The sequence below is a fragment of the Mus caroli genome, unplaced genomic scaffold (genome assembly GCF_978045245.1).
Source record: "Mus caroli unplaced genomic scaffold, Mus_caroli_1 scaffold_10, whole genome shotgun sequence".
In the NCBI taxonomy this organism is placed as follows: Eukaryota; Metazoa; Chordata; class Mammalia; order Rodentia; family Muridae; genus Mus; species Mus caroli.
In genome coordinates, this window is record NW_028227265.1 from 52125358 (window position 1) to 52150212 (window position 24855).

Here is a 24855-nt window from a genome sequence, read left to right on the forward strand (position 1 = left end):
GGCAGATTGGGTCCTTAAATGGGAACACATTGGGGTTTATATTGTCCTTCCATGGGGTATTGTTATGATAGGCCTGGCTGTGCTTTTGTTTGGAAGAATGTGGGTTTTGGAACTTTGGGAACCTTGGAAGGCTTTAAGTAGGGGCTTATGGAGGCCAGGCGATTAATGGAGTTTTGGCTGATGTCCAACTCACAGTAGGTCCAGTGTGTCCCTGAACTCATGCTGTGGTTATTTCCCCTTGTTGCAGAATGTATAATTGGGATAGATGTATTTAGAAGGTAGCAAGATTCTCACATTGGTTCCCTGACTAGTGGAATGAGGGCTATTATGGTTGGAAAGGCTAAATGGAAGCCTTTAGAGTTGCCTCTGCCAAAGAAAATAATGAATCAAAAACAGTATCGTATTCCTGGAGAAATTGCAGAAACTAGTGTCTCCAACAAGGATCTGAAAGATGCAGAGTGGTGGTTCCCACCACACCTCCCTTTAACCTTCTTACCTGGTCAGTGCAGAAGATAGATGGATCATGGAGAAAAATGGTTGACTATTGAAAACTAAGTCAGGCAGTAACTCTGATTGCAGCTGCTATACCAGATGTAGTATCCTTACTTGAACAAACATTCATGGTACTTCTGGTACATGGTATGCAGCTATTGATCTGGTATTGGCTTTTTCTCAGTACCTATTCATAGAGCTACCAGAAGCAATTTGCCTTCAGCTGGCAAGGCCAGCAGTATATCTTTACAGTATTGCCTCAAGGATATATTAACTCTCCTGCCTGTGTCATAGGTTTCTTCCACAAGTTATCACATTGGTACATTGATGACATTATGCTGGTTGGACCAAGTGAGCAGAAGGTAGCAATCATTTTGGACTCGGTAACATATAAGTATCAGAGGATGGGAAATAAATCCAACCAAAGTTCAAGGCATGGTGGCATGTGCCTTTAATCCCAGCACTCAGAAGGCAGAAGCAGATGGATCTCAGAGTTCAGACAGTTTAGGCTGTTACACAGAGAAAGTGGTCCTGTCTCAAAATAAATAAATCAAGGACTTTCTACCTCTGAAATTCTTAGGAAGCCAGTGGGCATACAGAGTTATTCCTTCTAAGGTGAAGGATGAGTTATTGCACCTGGCCTGTGATGGTTTGCATATGATTGGCACTATTAGAAGGTATGGCCCGGTTGGAGTAGATGTGTCACTGTGGGTGTGGGCTTTAAAGACCCTTATCCTAGCTGCCTGGAAGCCAGTATTCTAGCAGCCTTCAGATGAAGATGTAGAACTCTCAGCTCCTCCTGCACCATGCCTGCATGGATGTTGCCATGTTCCTGCCTAGATGATAATGGACTGACCCTATGAACCTGTAAGCCAGCCCTAATTAAATATTGTCCTTATAAGAGTTGCCTCAGGAATACCAAATGGCAGAGAAGCACCTGAAAAAAAAGGTTCAACATCCTTAATTATCAGGGAAATGCAAATCAAAACAACCCTGAGATTCCACCTCACACCAGTCAGAATGGCTAAGATCAAAAATTCAGGTGACAGCAGATGCTGGCGAGGATGTGGAGAAAGAGGAACACTCCTCCATTGTTGGTGGGATTGCAAGCTTGTACAACCACTCTGGAAATCAGTCTGGCGGTTCCTTAGAAAATTGGGCATAGTACTACCGGAGGATCCAGCAATACCTCTCCTGGGCATATATCCAGAAGATGTCCCAACCGGTAAGAAGGACACATGCTCCACTATGTTCATAGCAGCCTTATTTATAATAGCCAGAAGCTGGAAAGAACCCAGATGCCCCTCAACAGAGGAATGGATACAGAAAATGTGGTACATTTACACAATGGAGTACTACTCAGCTATTAAAAAGAATGAATTTATGAAATTCCTAGGCAAATGGATGGACCTGGAGGGCATCATCCTGAGTGAGGTAACACAATCACAAAGGAACTCACACAATATGTACTCACTGATAAGTGGATATTAGCCCAAAACTTAGGATACCCAAGATATAAGATACAACTTGCTAAACGCATGAAACTCAAGAAGAATGAAGACCAAAGTGTGGACACTGTGCCCCTTCTTAGAATTGGGAACAAAACACCCATGGAAGGAGTTACAGAGACAAAGTTTGGAGCTGTGACGAAAGGATGGACCATCTAGAGACTGCCATATCCAGGGATCCATCCCATAATCAGCTTCCAAACACTGACACCATTGCATACACTAGCAAGATTTTGCTGATAGGACCCAGATATAGCTGTCTCTTGTGAGACTATGCCGGGGCCTAGCAAACACAGAAGTGGATGCTCACAGTCAGCTATTGGATGGATCACAGGGCTCCCAATGGAGGAGCTAGAGAAAGTACCCAAGGAGCTAAAGGGATCTGCAACCCTATAGGTGGAACAACATTATGAACTAACCAGTACTCTGGAGCTCTTGACTCTAGCTGCATATGTATCAAAAGATGGCCTAGTCGGCCATCACTGGAAAGAGAGGCCCATTGGACATGCAAACTTTATATGCCCCAGTACAGGGGAATGCCAGGGCCAAAAAAATGGGATTGGGTGGGTAGGGAAGTTGGGGGGAGGGTATGGGGGACTTTTGGAATAGCATTGGAAATGTAATTGAGGAAAATACGTAATAAAAAATATTAAAAATAAATAAATAAATAAATAAATAAATAAATAAAAAGAGTTGCCTCAGTCATGGTGTCTGTTCACAGCTATAAAACCCTAACTAAGGCAGAAGATGGTACCAGGAGTGGGATATTGCTGTGATGGGCCTAACCATGCTTTTGTTTGGAATATGTGGATTTGGGGACTTTGGATTTGGAAAGCAGGTGAATGTTTTAAATGGGATTTAATGGGCTATCCTAGCAGGAATATGGAAGTCTCTATTACTAAGAGAGAGATTTGAATTGTGCAGACCTGGCCCAGAAGGTTTCAGTGTAAAATTTCAATATATGGCCTGGAGACTATTTTTGTGGTATTTTGGTGAAAAATGTGACTACTTTTTGCCCTTGATTGAAGAGTCTGCCTGAGACTAAAGTGAAAACACTGAAGATTAATTTTATTGACAAAGGAAGTCTCAGAAACTTGCATCACAGACTTTGTTCTCTGGATAAGTCTCATGAAGAGCATTTTAAGCAAGCATAGCACGCTGAGAAAGGAAAAATATAAAATATATGGCTCAAGTATTAAAGGGGCACCAGGAAGTGAAATGGAGCTGAATCCTGTGTTCAAGAATATTAAATTGAATTAAGGGAGTGGTGACCTTGAGGCAAGATCCTACCCAGCAAAGTTTAGATCCAGGCTTGGCAAAACAAGCCTTTAATCCCAGGAGGCAAAGGCAAACATCTCTCTGAGTTCAAGGCCAGCCTTGAACAGACCAGGTTCTAGGTGAAGAAAAGCACAAGTCCAGGCATGATGATATACACCTTTAATCCCAGGAGAGAGGCAGGCAGAGCTCTGAGTTCAAGGTCAATCTACAGAGCTAGTTCCAGGACAGGCAAGCTTAGGCAGTGAAGGAGTTGGAAAACAAAGCTGGAGATAATATAATAGGACAAGGGCTCCATGTCTCAGCCCCATCAAGCAGCAGAACTCAGCAGCTTTATCATGTGGCTCTGGCTTTAGAGTCAAGAATAGAAGGGACCACTGGGACAACTGATGCTGGTTAGCTGGAGCTAAGAAGTTAGCAGTGATTAAAAAGAGACCAGCATCACTGAGGTGAAATCTTCTGGAAAGTGTTTTCTGAGGGCACAAAGAAGCTGTGTTTCAGATATGGCCAAGGTTGTACCTCATGCTGCAGCTGAACTTGATAATAGTTAAGAATCACCCAGGTGGTACTGGCTTTGAAGGTGTGGAGGGGTCATGGAGAGAAGCTGAGGCTTGGCACAGTGAGAGGCCAGGGAAGGCCATTGGTGAAAGTGCAGCCTCAGTTGCAGTTGACAGCCCAGGACTGAAGGGGTCATGCAAAGGATTTGAGGCTTGGCACCATGAAAAGAGCCTATGAGAGGCAATTGTTAAAGCCTAGTTGCATCAGAAGAACCCAGTGTATTGGAGGTGTCAGGACCATGGGATAACTAGATTGGGTTGGATGGGCTGGATGTAAAGATCACGATTGGAAAATTGGTGAGAAAGACATCTGGTGGAGAAGTATGTGGACAGATCTCTCCAAATGTACAAAGGATGTGGAGATACTTGATGTCCCATGTAAATGCTCATTCAGTAATCAAATACCCACTGTGGATAATCAGCCTCTTTCCCTAGCCATCCCTGCCATTGCCCAAAGGCCACATGAACAAAGTGACCATGGTGGCCAGGATGGGGGTTATGCTTGGGCTCAATAACGTGGACTTCCACTCACCAAGGCTGCAGCTGAATGCCAGATCTACCCACAGCAGAGACCAACAGTGAGCCCCTGATATGGCACCATTCCCACGATGACCAGCCAGCAGCCTGGTAGCAGGTTGACTACATCTACCACTTCCTCTGTGGAAAGGACAATGTTTTGTTCTTCCTGGAGTAGATAATGATTCTGATTACAGATGTGCCTTTCCTGCACATAGTGCTTCTGCAGTATAATACCTTTCAACCCAGCACTTGAGAAGCAGAGGTAGACAGACTGTGATGAGTTCCACACCAGCCAGGTCTAGGAAAAAAAACAAAATCAGAAAACACTAATCAAAGAAACAGAAGATAAAAATGAATGGAAGAATACCTTGTGAATCAGAATGAATCATTTTATCAGAATGTCCACACTGCCCTTATGAATACATAGATTCAGTGTCATTGCCATCAGAATTCTCGTGGCATTATTTAAATAAAGACTAATCCTAAAATTCATATAGAAATGTGAAAGAATGGCCAAACCACTTCTGAGGAAAGTTGGACATTCTCTGATTGGAATACAAGCTGGGTGCCATGGCTCATTCCCTGTCGTCACACTTATAAAGCTAAGGCAGAAGGGTCATTTGAACCCACAAGTTTGAGATTAGCCTGAGCACTAGAGTGAGAACCACCCCCACACACAACCCCCTCCACAGTCTCTAGAAAAAAAGAAATTATTACAAAGTTATGGTGGTCAAAAATATGGTGGTCTGGAATGTTGACTCAAGAGTTGAGAAAATTAACTCTTCCAGTGGGGCCAGGATTGGTTCCTAACGCTAACATGCTTAAAACCTCTGTAGCCGTTTGGCTTGGGTTACAGTTCAGTTCCTGAGTCTGTTCTGAGTCTGATAGATCAGTAATGGGTTGATTACAATGAACTTTTCTTTATGCACTGACCTTATTGTTTGAGCTGTGTTAGATCCAAGTGGACCCCACAACACTAGAAAAAATAGTTTGCACAGGGAATGATCCCAGGAATTCTGGATTATATACCAAAGCATGACCCTTATTTTACATCAGACACCAAAATCAACTTACTGTGTAAGACCTGCAGATGTGTGACCTGTAACTCAGTAAGAAGAGAATACACAAGTCCCTGAATCATCAGCTTTGGTGGTGACTTTCAGAATACCATAGCACCAGAAAGCACCATGCAAGCTTCCAAGGTCCTACACACAGCTATAACAACCACGTCAACAGCCAGCATGACATGATAACCCAAAGGGTGCAGTAGTGGTATGCATACCTTGGCTGTAAACTACAGCTCTCTAGATGTAAGACCTGCTCAAGAAACAAACCATGCCTAGCACTGGAAACCCAGCTAACTAATTACTGCTAGTAAATATTGGAGGAGAAGCTATACCACTAATTTAGTAAATCATCATAATCCCTAGGGAAAAACTATAATCATTTGTCTTTAAACCCACCGATAAGTGTAGTTTTTACCCCTCATCAAGGAAACTTCTCTGCAACAGAAGGAAACCATTACAGAAAACCATAACCCATCAAAATGTAGAGCTGCTGCAGAGCCCAGTCCCAGTGGACACATCTATGAGATGCTTCTACTCCTACATCGCAGGAACTTTGTGGAAGAGAGAAGCAGAAAGGTTGTAAGAATCAGAGGAGCTGGGAGTTTGCTGCGAGACTGTCTCCTAGTGACATAAGAAGGGTCACCAACATGACAGCCCAAATGTGAGCTGAACAAGGATGACAGCAATGGACAAACTGCCAGGAAAAGGCCACAGGCCTCAGCCTTATACAATCAACCATAGGCAGCAAAGGAAAGCATGCTGGCCACTGGCTATACGACAGTGGGGTCAACTCTGGCAACAATTTTCCGGAGGATTGACCAGGTGAGACCTTCTCAGCATCTGTAACCCAGCCTGCAAGAGAGAAACTCTGAAGCAAGAACAGCTTTCGAAACAAGATCCTTGGGAGCTGGGATGGGGGCAACACTTGGTCTGTGACCAATAGCTAGGACCAGGCAGTTAAAGAATACCAAGAACAGGGCAGGCTGCTGGAAACCAGGACCAAAACGCCTTGTACTTAGCGCTGAGCATCTCAAAAGCAACGTCAGCATCACAGTGAAGCAGTGAGATTGTCATCGAACAGTGAATGTATGAAACTCCTTGGAATGGTGAAGAAACGCCTCCACTTGAGACCAGCAAACAGCCCTGTCCCTGCCCAGGCCTCCCCATGCTCCTTCCTGTCAAGTTTGTTGTTCTTTCTCCACTTCCCTGTCTCTAAGGAAAATAATGCTGGGCTGGTTTGCAGTCTCTGTGTCCTCCTCCTCAGAGCTGGGGCTGTTCTGTTACCTGAAACTTAACATCTCTTCGCGCCCTCTCCTGTTCTCATCCCTCTCCCCTACCTCTACTGATCCAGTACTCATCTTCATTCCTCTTCAGACCCACAGGAGCAAATACACTAGTGCACCAGGTACTCTCAATCCCCTTTACTTCCTAAGATAGTAAAGGACAATTGGGTTTTACTTGGCTGTATGGTATTTTCGGTCGGCCTACCCCTTGATAGCAATTATTGTTGCAGACATTATCAGAGTACTAGGGCCAGGCCAGGAACAGTAATCTAGAAGAAAATAACACCCCGACTTTGTTAGACCCATATCTCTCTTGGACACTATGGACACTTCCAGTAAAAGAATAAAGGTGACATAATCTTTTAAACATTTACTTTCAGGTTTATGAGTTATGTATGTGTGCCTAGTGCTTCAGATCTGAACAGGTGGTCAGGTCCCATGGAACTAGAGTTACAGATGGCTGTAAGCCACATGTGGCCTAGAACCAAACTTGGGTCCTCTGCAAGAGCAGCAGATATTCTTCCAGTTATATTTTTTACTTGATGTGTGTGGATGTCTCACCTACCTGTAAGTCAATACACCAGTGTGCATGGCTGGTGCCCACAGAAGCCAGAAGAGAGGATTGGACCCTCTGGAACTGGAATTGAAGACTGTTGTGAGCTGCCATTTAGGTGCTGGGATTCAAAACCCAGTCCTCTGCAAAAACAGCTAGTGCTGTTGGGTCATGGCTCTAGCTCTAAGGTAATATTAAAAAAAAAAAAAAGAAATGAAAAAAAAAAAATCAGCCAACAACCTAACAACAGAGGTTCAGGGCAAAAGCACAGGAAGCTGGAATACCAAGCAATGTAGCTATGTGAACTCCCAACCCAGAGGAGCTATACCCACTGAGAACTCAGGAAACCTCAAAGCACTCAAAGCATCAAAAGTCACATTATAAAGCCTGGCTCATTAAAATAGCAGACTTCTTAGCAACATTTTAAAAGAAGACAGTTAGGAATGAAGTCTGGCAAGGTCTGAAAGACAGTAACTTCCATCTCAGATCACCATACCGTGTGGTGATCTGAAGGAAAATGACCCCCACAGGAACGGCACTGTCTGAAAGGGTCAGGATGTGTGGCCTTGTGGAGCTAGGTGCAGCCTTATTAGAGAAAGTGCATCACTAGGGGTGGGCTTTGAGGTTTAAGAAGCTCAAGTCGGGCTGCATGCCTTTAATTGCAGCACTCAGGAGGCAGAGGCAGGTGGATTTCAAGACCAGTCTGGTCTACAAAGTGAGTTCCAGGACAGCCAGGGCTATACAGAGAAACCCTGTCTCAAAAAAAAAAAAAAAAAAAAAAAAAAAAAAGCTCAAGTCAGGCCCAGTAGCTCACTCTTTCCTGCTATCTTCGGATCACTGGTCCAGCACCATGTCTGCCTGCCGGCCACAAAGCTTCCTGTCATGACATTAACGGACTAATAAACCTCTGAACTGTCAGCCAACCCCAATGAATATGTTTTTGGGGTTTTTTTTTTCTTTATAAAGGTTGCTGTGGTCACGGGGTCACGGGGTCTCTTCACAGCAATAGGAACCCAAACTAAGGCTCCCAGCAAATTGCTATTGCAGTTAGTATAACACTGTAGGGACAGACTCAACTTCCCAAGACTGCTGAGCCAGGCTAGCAGAAGATGCTGGAAATTATTTTTTGGACTGAAGAAAACACACATAAACCCAAGAGACTATGGGAAAAAAAAAAAAAAAAGATAGCTGCTGCAACTGTAGTAAAACAAATGAAGATTAGGACCAGCAAATATCACAACGTTACAGGACTGATGTGGACCTTCTCAGTCCCCAAAGACACTTGTGAAGATCTGGGGGTCAAAGTGAGGATCAAGTTATCTGTTGCCTTCAAAGGCGCACGCCTTTAATCCCAGCCTTCGGGAGGCAGAGTCAGGCGGATCTCAGTTCGAGGCCAGCCTGGTCTACAAAGTGAGCTCCAGGACAGCCAGTGCTATACAGTGAAACCCTGTCTTGAAAAACAAAAACAAAACAAACAAACAAACAAACAAAAAATGTGTCCCCATTACAAACAGATGCACCACAGGATGAAAGGATGGGAAAGCTATTCCAAACAAATGGAACTATAAACAAGCAAAGTGTCACTGTTCTAGTACATGGCAGAGCCAGACGAAAGGCCTTAGAGAAGTCATTTTATCTAAGGTGACAATCTATCAAGAGGACATTACAATTCTCAATTTCTATGCACCTATTTCAAAAAACAAAAACTGCTCAATGGAAAGTCAGAGATCCAGATAGAACAATGGCTCGGCAGCAGAGCTTGAACACAAGTAGCAGGACCGGAATACAGAACTCTAGTACCAACATCCAAGCCAGGCAGCTGTGGTGCTTGCCTGAGATGCCAGCATTCTGGAGGCAGCCAGGATCCCCAAGGCAATGTGGCCAGATAGAGTTACTGTTCTTGGTACTCTCTGACTTCAGAAAGAGAACATACTTCAATAAACAAGAATGAGTGACTGAGAAACACCATATCAACCTCAGGGTTCAACATGTATGCATAAATGTATGCAAACTAGCCCATACAGGCTCTCCTTACACAAACCACATGCAAATAATTAAAAAAAAATAGATTGGCTTTTTAAAAGTTATTTATTTATTTTATGTATATGAGTACACTGTAGCTGTCTTCAGACATATCAGAAGAGGGCATTGGGTCCCATTACAGATGGTTGGGAGCCACCATGTAGTTGCTAGGAATTGAACTCAGGATCTCTGAATGAGCAGTCAGTGCTCCTAACTGCTGTGCCATCTCTCCAGCACACAAATGAAAGTTATAAGTCAAATAAAAAGTCACAAATTAATCCCAAAACATAGTGAGTGATTTCAATATTCCATTGTCACTAGCAGATCATCTTGACAAAAAGTAAAGTGCCTCAGCTAAATGACATCATATATCAATAGACCACCGTATGGAAGGTACAGGACAGTCCACCCAAACGCTTCTGAATAGACTTCTCAGCAACCTGCAGAACTGACTCTGAAAGGCCCAGAATAGATCCTGTAGCGGGACATAAGCCTTAGCAAACACGAGGGATTTGAAATAACTCCTCTTACTGTGATCACAGTGCTAAAAGTCAATAGCAAGAGGGACTACAGAGCATGCAAGCTTGGGGGAATTCAACAGCACACCATTGAACAGCGCACAGTCAGTGAAGAGATCAAGAAGGCAATACAAACTCAAGACTCAAAGCAAAAGACAAACAGACCATACGGACACCTATGAGGCCTGGCAAAAGCATTCCCAAGAGGAAAGATGTAGGTAAACATGCCCACAGTAAAAACAAACAAACCAAACAGAGGTTCTCAAATAAGTGACATCGAACCTTAGAGTCTTAGAGAACTAAGAACAAGTCAGACCCAAAACAGTGGTTGAAAAGAGATTATTAAGATGAAGGCAGACATTAATGAAACAGAAAAGATCGAGTGAAGCCGAGTTGACTCTGAGTAAATAAACAAGGCATGGGGACACAGCTTACCAAAATACTTGACTAGCATGTCCAAAGCTCGGAGCTTGGTTCCCAGCAGTTTACACATAAAATGTAATGTCAGCCTTGAGGAAATAGATAGGAGATTCAGAAATTAAAGATTATCCTCAGATAAAGAGCTAATTTGAGACCAGCCTGGGATACATAAGGCCCTGTCCATAAATAAATGTAGCAAGGAAGGAACACAGAAAGAAAGGTGAGGAGAGGAGAAGAGAGAGGAGACAGGGACAGAGACAGAGAGGAAGACAGGGACAGAGATGCACACAAGGGCAAGGACTTTCTGAAATGTGCTACATCAATCAGAAAATAATATCAACAATTGAAAATAGGTTCCTGGACTGGGGAGATAGCTCAGTGGTTTAGAGCATTGGCTGCTCTTCTAGAGATCCTGAGTTCAATTCCCAGCAACCACATGGTGGTTCACAACCATCTATAATGGGATCTGATGCCCTCTTCTGGCATGTCTGAAGATAGCTACAGTGCACTCATAGACATAAAATAAATTAATTTTAAAAAATGGGTACAAAGCTTTGCAACAGGGCATTCAAATCAAAATTTGAATTTACACAAATTCTGCTTTGGCATTTTTAAGCTTTTGTTTGCCATTGATGTTTAACTTTCTTTTTGCCAAAGTAGAGAAGGAAACATTGCCTCCTGAGGACACTTCTCCCTACGCCCTTCATTCTTTAATACACCCAGTACCTAACAGAAGCAGGCTCTGATTCAGAGCCACTGCTGCCAGGCTTTTACACATTGCCCCATTATAAGCCAAGATCTGGAAACCTTAACCATTTGCTTAACTGAGATGACCATGAGGCAGACACCTTTCAAATCCCTACAAAGTCTCAACAAAATCCCAACACAATGGCTTCCCAATCTAAAGAAACAAAAGATATATCCTTGTCTAGAAAGCAAAGTCTACATTTTAAAAATAATGTTACATACACTTTAAGACTTTTAACGTGGGCTTTATTATTGCAACCCTTAAACATTTTTAAGGACTCCAAGGATTTTCATACATTCATTGTTCGATGACAATCTCACTGCTTCACTGTGATGCTGACGTTGCTTTTGTGATGCTCAACGCTGAGTACAAGCTCCTCTCCCTCTTGTACTTGGATGGGATCATCCAGAACCACTGCAGCTTGTTTCCAGTGGGAGGCTTCACCTGAGGTGTCCAACCTGACCTCATCATCCAGGCACAAATGAAACCAAAATGGAACAGCGGTCACTCGACCAGACCTGCACACACGGACCTGTAGAAAGTAAATTTTGAACATTCCATCAAGGAAAGTTAGGTCTTTTTTTTTCTTTCTAATCAATATGAATACAAAAACTAAATATATATTTAACTACTCATTCTAATTTAATTATAACTAATTTTAGACACTAATATTTATCTAGTCTATGTTTGCATGTTGTTTAGAATAAGATTTAACTCTTCAAAGGAAATGATAGCCCATGTAAATAAAGATAGTACCTTCCATTTAAGGTAAATGTCTTGAAATGACAAGAGTGATCATTTGTAGCTGTCCTTACCTTTACTTCTTTATTGGAAGTGTTCAAATATGGAGTCATCAGATCCAATCTCAACAGTTCCACTGGTTGGCTTAAAGGGACACATGGCAAAGAAGATAAATCCAGACATACCCGGATAGGCACCTAAAAAGAGAGCCCACTTTCACTTTGATCATTTCGCAGTCAGCACTCCATCTGTAATCAGCTCCTCTGACAATGCTTCCTATGCCTCGGTATTTTGCGCATCAGTCCTAAGGCATGAAAAGCTAGGTTTGTAGGCAGGTTCAGCACTTTGGTGTGCTTTGTTACTTACAGGCTTTTTTCTTGGAAGGAAACACACTACACTTTCAAGTGGCCAAACCACACCAAAAACATTTATACCTAGAACATGTATACTAACAAGCAAACAATGTAACATTTAGTATTTACTGTATTTGATCAGAGACACCAAATTCAGCCAGGCATGGTGGCTCATGCCCTAAATACCGGAGTCAGAGGCCAAGGTAGCTCTGTGAGAGGCCAGCTTGGTCTAACAGTGAGTTCCAGAATAGCCAAGTCTAACCAATGAGATCTTGTCACAAACAAACAAACAAACAAAATTTCATCTGAACAGATTCACTCAGAAAAATGATCTCTGCTATACAGAGCTGTGGTCCTTTCAAAACCTTGGCTACAAATTCAAGTCACTGGGGAGTGTGAAAGGCCAGCTGCTCAGGGCACACACCATGGCAGTTTGCAGCCAGGCCCAGGATTCTGAAGCCTCTTCCTTGTCTGAACTAAAAAGATGGTGATGCTCAGAGGATGCTTTCCTTTCTGGGAGAGGCTCAGTTCAGTCTTCATGAGTGGCCAGATATACCAACCTCGCCCAGGCACTCCAATCTTCCCTGGACTGTGCCGTGGGCTCCTGCTTATGCCAGGCCCTGAGAACCTGTCTGGGACTGAAATGCTCACAGCTCTCCTGCATCGTACTGCCTGTCCTCACTTTTCTCAGCTTAACCTCCTAGCTTCCCCTGCTGCTATTACACTAAATCTTAGTACCTTGCAAGCTCTCTATATTCAGTTCTCAAGCCTTTCTTTGCACACCCCTAGTGTGCCGTCCACTCTATGGCATCCATGATACTGACTGCCAACTTTACATGCTTAGCCTAGTTTTCTTTGAATCCTTATCCAGCTGCTCAATGACCCCCTCTGACACCTCTTATATACACAATACTGCTTACCACTCCACTGTTTCCCTACATTAATAAATGGTAACTATCTTTTCTGGTCCTTTCTCATATTCTACATCCAATCTATAAAACTCCCACCTTTAAAATCTATGCAGAAGCACACTTGGCCCCAGTTCCAGTCTAAGCCACCACTCTCATTGACTAACTATTATGGATATGTCTCTGACTGGCTTCACAAATGTTTTATTCCTAACAGTCACCAAAGAGACCTTTTCAACGCAGGTTGTTCCATCATTCTACACCTAACCCTCTGTGATGCTGCCTAAGGATCCTGATTTACCCCATGGGGCATGTCCCACACCATATCAGAGATTCTCATACTGGGCAGCTATCTATCTAGGGTGTGGAATCATTTAATTCCATTTCTGGAATCAGAAATGGCATCCTAGGTCTTGAGGGCAAGGAGGTATCTGACTATATAGTGTTAATGCTGGAGTTAGAGGTCTTGCCCTCTTTCTGCCAAGGAACAGCTGAGGAGTTGACTGAGGAGTCTGTAGTCCCTGTCTAAGCCCTGATCCTGAAGGAGAGGAATAGTGGTTAGTGTATTATATTCTTTTAACAACCTCTGATTCTGTTTCATTGATTGACACAGTTTTCTAGTGGTCAATCATCCTAAGAGAGGACACAATACTAAGGCAATGGGGTAAACAGACTCTTAAAATATAAAACTGCTAAAGAAGGTTAAGGACTGTCTTTACATAAGTGGTCAAGTGACCATGGTAAACGGGCCAACTGTATGGTGTTATGTATGTTCTGTAGAAACACAGTGGGTGGGGCTTAACCAAGGCATGCTCGTTCAAGAACACTGGGGGATGGAGTGCATTATCCCACTTACATTATACGAAAACCACACAGACCACAAGGGCACAGTGGTCATGGGAGGGAGACACTGTGAAAGGGCAACAGGACCAGCATCTTGTAGACCCTGACAGAATTAAGAGCTGCTGGAGTCAGGATCAAGTGGGAATAAAATAGAAAGATAGGGACTGGAGAGATGTCCTAGCAGTTAAGAGTGGTTACCGCTCTGGCAGATAGATGCCAGGGTGGCTCACAACCACCTGTAATTCTAGTTCCAGATCTTATCTCCTCTAGACTACATGAGCAATGCACTCACAAGATACACATGCATACAAACACTCACACACTAAAATAAGAAAATAATTCTTTTAAAACATTACAATAGAAAGATAGATGGTGGCAGTTTGGGACCATGCACAGAAACAGCATCTCTACCTTGTGCTAAGTGTATCCTCTTTATTAAATCTTCACAAGAGAGAGATATTAAGCTAACTCTAAAACCTTGGTTAGCCACATCCCCAAACCCCCAAAAGAGTAGTTAAATCATTTATTCCTTAAGTAGGTTCTGTCAAGGAAGACTTCAGGCACCCTCAAGAGCTGACTAGTCAGAGCCTTTAGACATCATCTCTCTGACTTTGTACTCAACATCCCACTTCATCCATCTTGAACCCCACGTGGCTTCCCTGGGCACTCTAGCTAGACACACCTTAAACACACACATGTGCATCTGTGTGGGTGTCACTCTCTTTCTAAATCCCAGCGACTCCTCGTTTCCTAAACTGGTACTAACCTTCCCTCTTGAGCCCCACCCACCCCTGCTATGCAGACAGATGGCCCAGACCTGGACTCCAGCTGCCCATGCCAATCAGTAGCTGATCTGAAGCTTCAATACAGAAATTCAAGCTTCGGATACAGTCTTCTGGATGCTTCTTTGTTACAAAAGTACAACTGTTTACTGCATGCCTAAAACCTCTTGTTCTTTTATTCCATGACAGCGATGCAGAGCAAACTCTATTAACTTTAGTCAGTATTCACGACAAAAGACCTTGGTTATTCTAACCCTCAGGTTGATTTCATCCCTGGCCTGTTCCTTCACTCCAGGAAACTGACAGCCCTTCTTATCCAACTAAACCTGCTAACTAGGGAAAAACTCAAAAGAAGAGACAAAGACCCCGGGAGATACTGACATCCTGGCTGCACAGTGCTCTAGACACTTACCTGGAACTGGTTAATAAAAGGTGCTATGTTTAGCCCAAGAGTATGTTCTGTCCCTTGAACCGCACTCTCTTCTACCAGCGTCTGGGACTCCACAAGCATCCCAAACATCAGCACATACTGTGGGAAGATCTTGCCTCCAGACTGCAATAAACATCTGAAAAGGGGTAAATACTTTTAAAAGCCTTAGTTATAAGCAAGCATTGTAAATTAATTAAGTATAGATGGTATGTAGTTTGGTGGACCTTGTCACTAGTGGCTAGTAGCTCAGAATTTAAACCACTAGAAATAATTGCCCAAGAAGTCATATTTGGACTGTTAACTCAGGAGACAGACTAAGGTAAATAATAATAATAATAATAATAATAATAATAATGATAATAATAATAATAATAATTCTTTTTATGAATGGAAAGTTCTTTGGTCTTTTTTTTAAAGATTTATTTACTTATTATATGTAAGTACACTGTAGCTGTCTGCAGACACACCTGAAGAGGGAGTCAGATCTCATTACGGATGGTTGTGAGCACCATGTGTTTGCTGAGATTTGAACTCAGGACCTTCAGAAGAGCAGTCAGTGCTCTTAACTGCTGAGCTATCTCTCTAGCCTGGTAAATTCTTAATAACAGGTCATAATCATTAATGGTGAACCATCCCCACATGGAAATCAAAATGCTCCAAAATCCAGCACTTTTTGAAAACTCATACAATAAAATATGTGGGAAATTCTATATATGACTTCATGAATAGGTTTCCATAAAAACAAGTACACTAAAAATACTGTAAGGCTGCTTTAAGACTGAATATAAGGTGTATATGAAACACGAATAAATAACATGTGTAGACTTAAGCTTCTTCTACACCCGATCACTATGTATATGCAATAGGCTGCAACATTGCTGGTCTCAAACATTTCAGGCAAGACCAAAGTCTGACTGGGAAAAAGAAGGTCTCATAGCACCATCACTAGGAATGGCTTAGTGCACAAGAATATAAAGTATGTGGTAAGTTCCCTGAACATTTCTGTAACTTTTCTGAACATCTGAAATGACTCACTTTCTATAAAGAATTCAATCCTCCAAATGCGAATATATATGTAAACAAATAGTCTAGCAAGGAAAGCAAGACCAAAGTTAACAGAAGGCTCTCTCACGCAAGTGCACTTACTGCAATGCATCCACACTTCCGTTCCCCTCACTCTCCCTGTGGTGCCACAGGAACATATTAACAGTACTGCTATGGCTATAAAAAGTACCTCAAGTAGGCTGTACCTGGACAGAGAATTATGAGCAGAAGACAAGTGCCTGCTGGGAAGCTGGCACTCCCTGCTCATGGGGACCAAGCGCTTCTGTAGCAAGGACTTGGAGGTCATGCCTTGGCAGAATGGTTCCCACATGAGGGCGGGCACTAAAACTACCATGGAATACTGTTTTCCATACTGAGCCATAAAAGGATGCAGAGATAGAAGACAGAGTAAGGTCTGTAAGACCAAGTGAAACTATCCCTTACCAGACAGCAGGTCTTACTTGTAATGAGAATTTTGGGTATCTCCTACTTGAACTTCTAGAACAGGGACTACAGAGAGGTGGACACCGTGTTACCTTGAAGCCATCTACCAGTTTGTACATATCGAAAAATAATACGCATAGATGTTTAAATGTTTGCTACATGGCTTCCCTAAATAGATCATTAAGCCTCAGAGGCTGGGGAGACAATTCAGTGAGTAAGGCGGCAGCAGGCCAAATGGGAGGACCAGAGCTTAGATCCACACCACCCAGGTTATCCTAATTTTTACTGGCAAGTTCGAGACCTAGCCTAGCCTAATCAGCAAGCTGCATGTTTAGTGAGAAGTAAGCAAGGAAGACACTCAACACTTATTAGAAACAGAACAGCAAGAACAAGGGACGCACTAAGTCAGGGTGGCATCTAGTTTTAGGTTGTCCATGTCCATAGGGCTCACTTTAGGCTTACACGGTCGTGTGCTTACAGTGAGTAAGGAGGAACTAGTCTGATTCACACTCATGACTTAGCCTACCAGGCTGATCCTCGTACATCAAGAGGTGCCTGTGACTTGCTCATCATCCTATGCTGTTCCTAACAACTTGTTTGAGTTCAGGGGAAAGTCAGGAGCCAATCTCAATTAGTGAAATTACTTATCCCTTAATAAAGTGACACAACTTTCAACAAAATCATGACTATTAGCTAGTGAGCTATTATGAAATTAGCCTATTTACTTGTTAATTTTCTGTCAATTTACTTTAACTTTCCAAAATTTGAAGCTCAAGAAAAGTTCCAAGAATGGCAACAGTACACCTTAACTTGTTATTTTACTGTTATTAAATGGATCACTTACCAGGCACTAACGTCATACTAGGTTTCTCTTTGTAGTACTGGGAAACCAGGGCAAGCTCGCCACCACTGAACCACATTCCCACCCCATAAACTTTTTGACTTTTACCCAAACAAGTGCTTTTCCTTGTTTATTAAAACGTTTCACACCAAAATGGGAAGAACATTTCTCCAAAATTAATTAATTAATTTTAAATTAAGATTTATTCAAAATTAATCAGGGGCTGGAGAGATGGTTCAGCAGTTAAGAGCACTGGCTGTTCTTTCAGAGGTTCTGAGTCCAATTCCCAAAAACCATATGGTGGCTCACGACCATCTATAATGGGATCTGATGCCCTCTTCTGATACACAGGTCTATATGCAGATAGAGCACTCATTCATATATATATTCATTCTCCAACATCAGCAGAGACGTTTATGATTCCAGTCAATTTGAACACTATCTACCTGTATCACGCCAGGTAAAGGGCTCAGTCCCATGTGACTGCCCCTCTTCAGATGCCAATCCTAAACCACTGATGTCTGGTGTACTGCCACCACTAATACACATGTGGAATTCAAATAACTCCCTCTTTGAAGTAAGTATCTGATGCAAATATATACATGCAGGCAAAGCATACTTAAATAAATCTTAAAAAAGGAATTTAAAGACAAACAAAGTCATTGAGAAATGGCCAAACAAGACATGCATAGGGCAATCAATGGTTTATACTAACACTGTGTTTGATCTCAGTTTTGTGTTGTACTGTTGTTTGTTTTTAGCACAAAGGTCCTAAACATAGGAGTCTTCTTACAATCAAAAGAATGTTAAGAGTATCTTCTGTATACTGAGACCATCTCAGGATCTAGGGACTCCTAGACTCTCAGGAATGACAGTGAGCTGGGCCTTTCTGTCGTATTCCCCTGCCTAGCCTCAGCGGCAGACTGAGCTATCAAGAACACCCAGTGATGCCATACACATAACGAGCCCCCGTGGAGAGCCCAGGGATGGAGTTAGAGCTTGTGTGCACTCAGCGTGTGCACCCTGGACAGGATGTCCGGGAAGACCATGGACACTCTGCACCCTTCCATGCGCTTGCTCTATGCAGCTCTTCTGGCTCCTCATCTGCATCCTCTATAACAGACAGGTTAACCTAAGGCAAGCATTTTCCTAAGTCCTGTGAGCTGCTCTAACAAATCCAACCACATCTGAAGAGGGTTCTATGCACTGAGGGACCCTTCCATCTCTATCTGGTGGCTTAGCAGTATAGATGACAACTGTATATGCATCTGGGTTTTAAAGCTGGTGACTCTCCTACAGGTTCTACCTCTACCTCCAGACAGCAGGGCCAGAACTGACTTGTATTAAAGAACAGCAGCTCGTGCCTGGAGAACTAACTGGTTGGTGTGGGGGTGAATCCCTGTAGAGCTATCATCAGAGTACTATAGCAAAGGTGGGTTAGAGGAAGAAACAAGTCTTCAGTGGAGAGGGGCACTCAGAGCCCCCACAGTCAGGAGGCACAGTATTCTCCCTTCCCTATATTGATTGTTCACCCACTCTGGAAAGCTTGTGAACCTTCCATTCAGAGCTTCTGTGAAGACTCATTTAGTTATTGTGAGTAACTCAGTTTCAGGAAAGGTCTAAATTGTCAACCACAGTCTAACCTGGCAACCACCAGCCTCTACCCCAAACCTGCCTAGAGGGCCTCCCTCACAGAACAAACCCTGATGTCAAGGAATAGTTACAGTAAAACATTCGTCTCACCCTCTTTGCCCACAGAATTTTTTTTTAAGATTTATTTATTTATTATATATAAGTACACTGTAGCTGTCTTCAGACACCCCAGGTAAGGGCATCAGATCTCATTATGGTGAGCCACCATGTGGTTGCTGGGATTTAAACTCAAGACCTTTGGAAGAGCAGTCAGTGCTCTTAACCACTGACCCATCTCTCCAGTCCTTGGCCACAGAATTTTAAAAAGAAAAAAAAAAAAAAATAAGAAAGAAAGTAAAGGAAGGGGGGGGAGAGACCAATAACAACAAACCTAAGAGAAGCTAAGAGAAACTTTAACCCAAGCTCCCCCTCACACTTTTGGTCTTTACTTACCTGGATATTGCAGCCTTTTCCATCAGCTCCTGCTGGATAAGCCCAGATGGCTCAATGACATCTAATATAATTATGCTCCACAATTTGTCTGATTTGGGCCTTTGCAACACAGCAGCCTCATCCTCTATATGTCGCAGCCAAAACTCAAGTGTTTCCTTAGGGAAGTGGTTGGCTTCAGCTATGAGGTCCAAAGCGATACAATGCTGGTCTTTCTCCACTGAACTGTAGGGTTTAACATGACCAAGTGTTCCGGCAAGTATAGGCAAAAGAGAGAAGCCTTCAGACACATCAAGCACATAGAAAGGGTCGGCAGTGCTTGGTGCAGCATCACTCTGTCCACTCCCAGAGTTCATCTCCATGTACTGATAGTGAGTATCCATGGGCTGCCACAGCAGCTCTGGGGCCAGTGAAGACAACACCTTCCTCATTGCTGTCTTAAAGCCTTCGTGATATGGAATGTTATTAAGCAAAGCAATCTCTGTGGGCTCTAACATACAAGTCTGCTCCAGGGCTTCTGGTCTACTGGTCTGAAGGTTAGCCAGAGCACTACAGAGTTCAGCTTCATTTCCTAGAGAAAGCACGTCTTTACTCTTGGTAAAACCTTTCATAACTTCCATTTCATGTTCCAAATGCAAGACACTAATCCCCTGGATTCTTAGGTAACAATCGTGACAAGATGCCTCCATTGTCACTCTGTCACCAGGCTGTATGCAGTAGTCTTCATTTGTAAGAAAGGAAATGAGAGAAAAAAAATATATATATATACATATACACAGGTACATATATAAAACTGATTGTCTTAGGATTTCCATTACTGTAATAAACACTGGGATCAAAAGTGCACTGGGGAGAAAAGGAAAGAAAAGGGTTTATCTGGCCCATCATTAAAGGAAGTCAGGGCAAAAACCTGAAGCAGGAGCTGAAGCAGAGGCCATAGAGAATGCTACTTATGGCTTCCTCAACCTTTCTTTTCTGTTTTCTTTTTCTCTTTCTTCCCTCCCTCCCTCCCTCTCTCTGTATCTTTCTTCCTTTCTTTCTTTCTGGAGACAGGTTCTTTGTGTAGCCCTGGCTAACCTGGAACTTGCTCTGTAGACCAGGCTGGTTTCAAACTCACATAAGTACTCCTGCTTCTGCCTCCTGAGTGCTAGGATTAAGGGCATACATGACCACCACCCAGCTCACCCAACTTTCATATAGAAACTAGCACCACCACCCCAAGAGATGGCACCACCCACAATGGGATGGGCCTTCCCCCATCAATTACTATGAAAATATTCTACAGGCTTACCTACAGTTCCATCTTATAAAGACATTTTCTTAATTGAGGTTTCCTCCTCTTAGATGACTTTAGCTTATGCCAAGCTGACATAAAACTACCCATCACAACTGACACTTTATCAGCTTAAACTGAGATCAGGACAATACACGGCTGCTGCTGTTCTTGGAAGTTATGCCATGGTGTTGGCATCTCTTGCTGCAGGTGGCTGTACCTTGAACTTGCCATGTGGCTGAAGCTGGCCTGAAACTCCTGGTTCTCCTCCCTCTACATCCTAAGTGTTGGGATTACAGACATGTATTACCATGCCCAGGTTTAGACTGTTTTTACTACAATCAGTAGATGTGCTGACAAACTGAGGAAGACCTGGGGATAAAGGAGGCATGTCTAGAGGCAAAGACAGATGGAATCAATGTAATTTAATTTAATAAAGCCTCATTTTAGCTTGAATAGACACTCTTTGTTTTAAAGGTAATTTCCAAAAGAACGAATGCACAACATGATTGTCTCCAATACTCCTATGCACATGGAAATTTACATGTTTGGGAACATCACAGTTTAAGGAAGACTAAGTCCTGCAGTGAGGACGACTCTGTGCTCCTCTGTGAATCTTCACACATGATCCATTTCTACACCGCCCATGTGTGACCACCTTTCTTCCTATCAGTTGCAGATGAAACTACAATCTATACTTAGGTATGGTGGGACTGGGAAGCTGAGACAGAAGGAGAGATTGAGCCCATAAGTTTTGACTTATAACCTTAACTCCCTGTGTTCAATCCCTAGAGACCAAGTAAAGTAGAAGGAAACAGCTGTCCTGTGACCACATGCATGCCATGGGATGTGTGTTCCCCCAAGAAATATTTCACACATCACACAAACAGACATACACAAGTATTTTTTAATTGAAAAACCAAAAACCAAAGTTGTTATTTTGTGTTAAGCATTTAAAATGGTCTTTGCTTGAGAATTCTTCAAGAGATATTTAAGAAAATGAAACTAAAAACACATATTTTAAAAATGTAACTGCTGAGAGCTTTTTATTTATATATTTTATCATTCCTACAATACTCTAGGGTAGACAGCATCGTCATTTTTTCAGATATGTCCCAATAAAAGCTTTGAGAACTTAACTGCAAGGCCAGCCAGCAAAGTCATTCAATAAGAGAACAAAGACCTGAATACAAATCCTCAGACTACAGATTCTACAGTTTCCTGGCCTTGGTCAATCAGATCCTTGATCAAGAGACTACACAAAAATGTATTTCCTTCCTGTTTTAAATGGGTAGAGCTTTTCCATTACTTAACTGCTAAGAACATTGAAACCCAACAAACTGCTTTAAACTTTTTTCATAGACAGAAAATATTTTTAACATAGACTTTCCCCAGAGAAGTTCATGGATCTCCAAATTCTCTAAAATGGCAAGATTTTGTACTTCTAGGGCTGTATACATTTTAATTTCTTTATTTACTGGGGGCGGGGAGGGGGCGGGGAGGATATGCACATGCCCTAGCACGTGTGTAGGTCAGAGGACAACTTGGGGGGGCGGGGGGGGGGGTCAGTTCTCTCCTTCCACCATGTGGGTTCCAGAAATCAAACTCAAGTCATTAGGACTGGCAGCAAGCACCTTTTAATCCACTGAGCCATCTCTCCAGCCCCACTGCACATGGGCTGTACAAATGTCATCATCTATGGGTTAAGTGCTCCTGTGCTCAATACTTTTATTACCCTTTGTGGTAAGCACTTATGCTAATGTTAGAACAATACTTAGAATATTAGCATGGTTTCTGAGCAAGGACAGCAAATTCATTGTTTTTAAAGCAGCATTCTTTCACCTACTGATAACTAACATTTGAAACTTCAATAATTCATAGGAGTTATAGCTGAAGGGCATGAAGTAGGGTAATTCCTAAGTCTTTACTTATTTAGAGACAGGGTATCACTATGTAACACTGACTGGCCCCAAACTGCTTTCAAAGAGCTGGGATTAAAGTCATGTGACACTGTACACAGTACTTTTTTAGTTTTTGGTTTTGGTTTTTTAACAGTATCTTTTATTTACTCTTTTGGTAACTTCATATACATAGACAACTCATCTGTATCACAGGCCCTCTCAGTGCCCCCTCCAGAGACGCTCACCTCCTTCCTCCCACTTTACAGAGTAATGATTTAATCCCTCTTATAATTTCTTGAAACTGGGTCTCAATATGTAGCCCTGGTCAGCCCAGACCTTGCTATACAGACCAGGCTGACCTTGAACTCCCAGATATTTGCCTGTTTCCTGACGCCCTGACATGCTGTGATTAACATCATACAATACCACAGCTGGCTGTAATCTCTGTTCTAAACTACATGTTCATTATTCAAATTTACTTTTGAACAAATAAATTTATAATTCTGAAATATTTAAGTAACACTTCTTTTGCTGAAAACTTCATCTCAAAAGTAATTATATTTTTCTTTTTGGTCACTGACAGTTACTTGATTAAAGCAACAAATTTTGTCTGTTTGATTGGTTTGGTGGGGAATGGTTTTGTTTAAAAGAAATTGTTGTTGTTTGTTGTTGTTTTTTAAAGATTTATTTACTTTATGTATATGAGTACACCATTGCTCTCTTCAGACACACCAGAAGAGGGCATCAGATCACATTACAAATAGTTGTGAGCCACCATGTGGTTGCTGGGAATTGAACTCAGGACCCCTCGAAGAGCAGTTAGTGCTCTTAACCGCTGAGCCATCGCTCCAGCCCCTTAAAAGAATTTTTTTTTAAATTTTTAATATTTTTATTACATATTTTCCTCAATTACATTTCCAATGCTATCCCAAAAGTCCCCCATAGCGCCCCCCACTTTCCTACCCACCCATTCCCATTCTTTTGGCCCTGGCATTCCCCTATATTGGGGCATATAAAGTTTGCAAGTCCAATGGGCCTCTCTTTCCATTGATGGCCGACTAGGCCATCTTTCGATACATATGCCGCTAGAGACAAGAGCTCCGGGGTTCTGGTTAGTACATCATTAAAAGAATTTTTAAAAAGATTTATTTATTTATGCATTTTAGAAATATAAATGGATACTTTGTTTGCATATTAGAAAAAGCCATTGGACCCCATAGGACCATCGGTGTAGACAGTTCTGAGCTACCCTGTAGGTATCACGGGTCCTCTAGAACAGCTGCCAGTGGTCTTAATGACATCTCTCCAGTCTCTAAATTTTTTTTGAATGAGACAATACTTACCTTCAAGGGCCTGTACTGGGTAAACAGCCTGTTCCCAACAGGTTTCCTCACTAGGACTTGTGGACAAACTGTATTCATCATCAAGCTGGAGAACAAACCAAACCATAATAGCATCTAGCGTGCCTTCGTTAATAGCAGGGACACTAAGAGAGTGTGGCTTCTTAGTTGCAAGGCTTTTTAATTCCTGATAAGAAACATGAAAAGGATGAGAAAAAAAGAGGTCAGGAAAGTAGTAAGGAGCCAAGAGAATGAGAGGGGCACTGGCTGCTCTTCCAAAGGTCCTGAGTTCAAATCCCAGCAACCACATGAGGGCTCACAACCATCCATAGTGAGATCTGACACTCTCTTCTGGAGTATCTGAAGACAGCTACAGTGAACTTACATATAATAAATGAATAAATCTTAAAAAAAAAAAGAGAATGAGAGGCCTTATAAACTGACTGTGTTTCCTTCAATGTCACACCACAGCCCAACTTCACAGTGCACAGCCCTGCAGTCAGGGAATCGCAGAATGCTGTGCATCTACTGAACATGTAGCAGACATACACACACTGCAGATAAAGACAGATCCCCACTGACTGTGCTGGGTGACAAGTGTGCAGCAAAGCAACGGAGTCATTTTATTCTGAAAGAGTATGTATGTGTACACACACACATTAAAAAAAAAAAAGCAAGCCAGAACGAGGCCCTTCAACAAATGGCACCGGGAAAGAAGACGCTTTAAAAGGTAGGACTGGGCTTCATCACTCTGCTCTGCGTTCCTCAGAAGTGTTGAACAGGCAGGCGGTTTTAAAACTAAAACCTTTTACAAGGTGTGCAGTGTAAGAAAAAATTCAAATAAAAACTGTAACAATAAAAAACAGCGGTGGGCTGGAGAAATGGCTCTGCTGTTAAGAGCACTGACTGCT

The 24855-nt window shown here is 42.5% G+C and overlaps 1 protein-coding gene across 2 annotated transcripts in view; it reads right to left on the minus strand.

The window, feature by feature from the left end:
- Positions 1 to 3842: 3842 nt before the first annotated feature.
- Positions 3843 to 24855, minus strand: part of Prmt9 (protein arginine methyltransferase 9) — a 38722-nt gene continuing 17709 nt past the window's right edge. The window contains exons 8-13 of one of the 2 annotated variants that reach the window (XM_021170000.3): positions 23948 to 24131; positions 19434 to 20151; positions 15002 to 15155; positions 11778 to 11900; positions 11258 to 11494; positions 3843 to 4649 (exon numbers count right to left, since the gene is read on the minus strand). In XM_021170000.3, the coding sequence (XP_021025659.1) occupies positions 11279 to 11494; positions 11778 to 11900; positions 15002 to 15155; positions 19434 to 20151; positions 23948 to 24131 (1395 nt within the window). In that variant the 3' untranslated portion in view covers positions 3843 to 4649; positions 11258 to 11278. Of the gene's footprint in view, positions 4650 to 9436; positions 11495 to 11777; positions 11901 to 15001; positions 15156 to 19433; positions 20152 to 23947; positions 24132 to 24855 lie in introns of those variants that run through there. The other variant, XM_085843804.1, reaches the window with a different exon arrangement.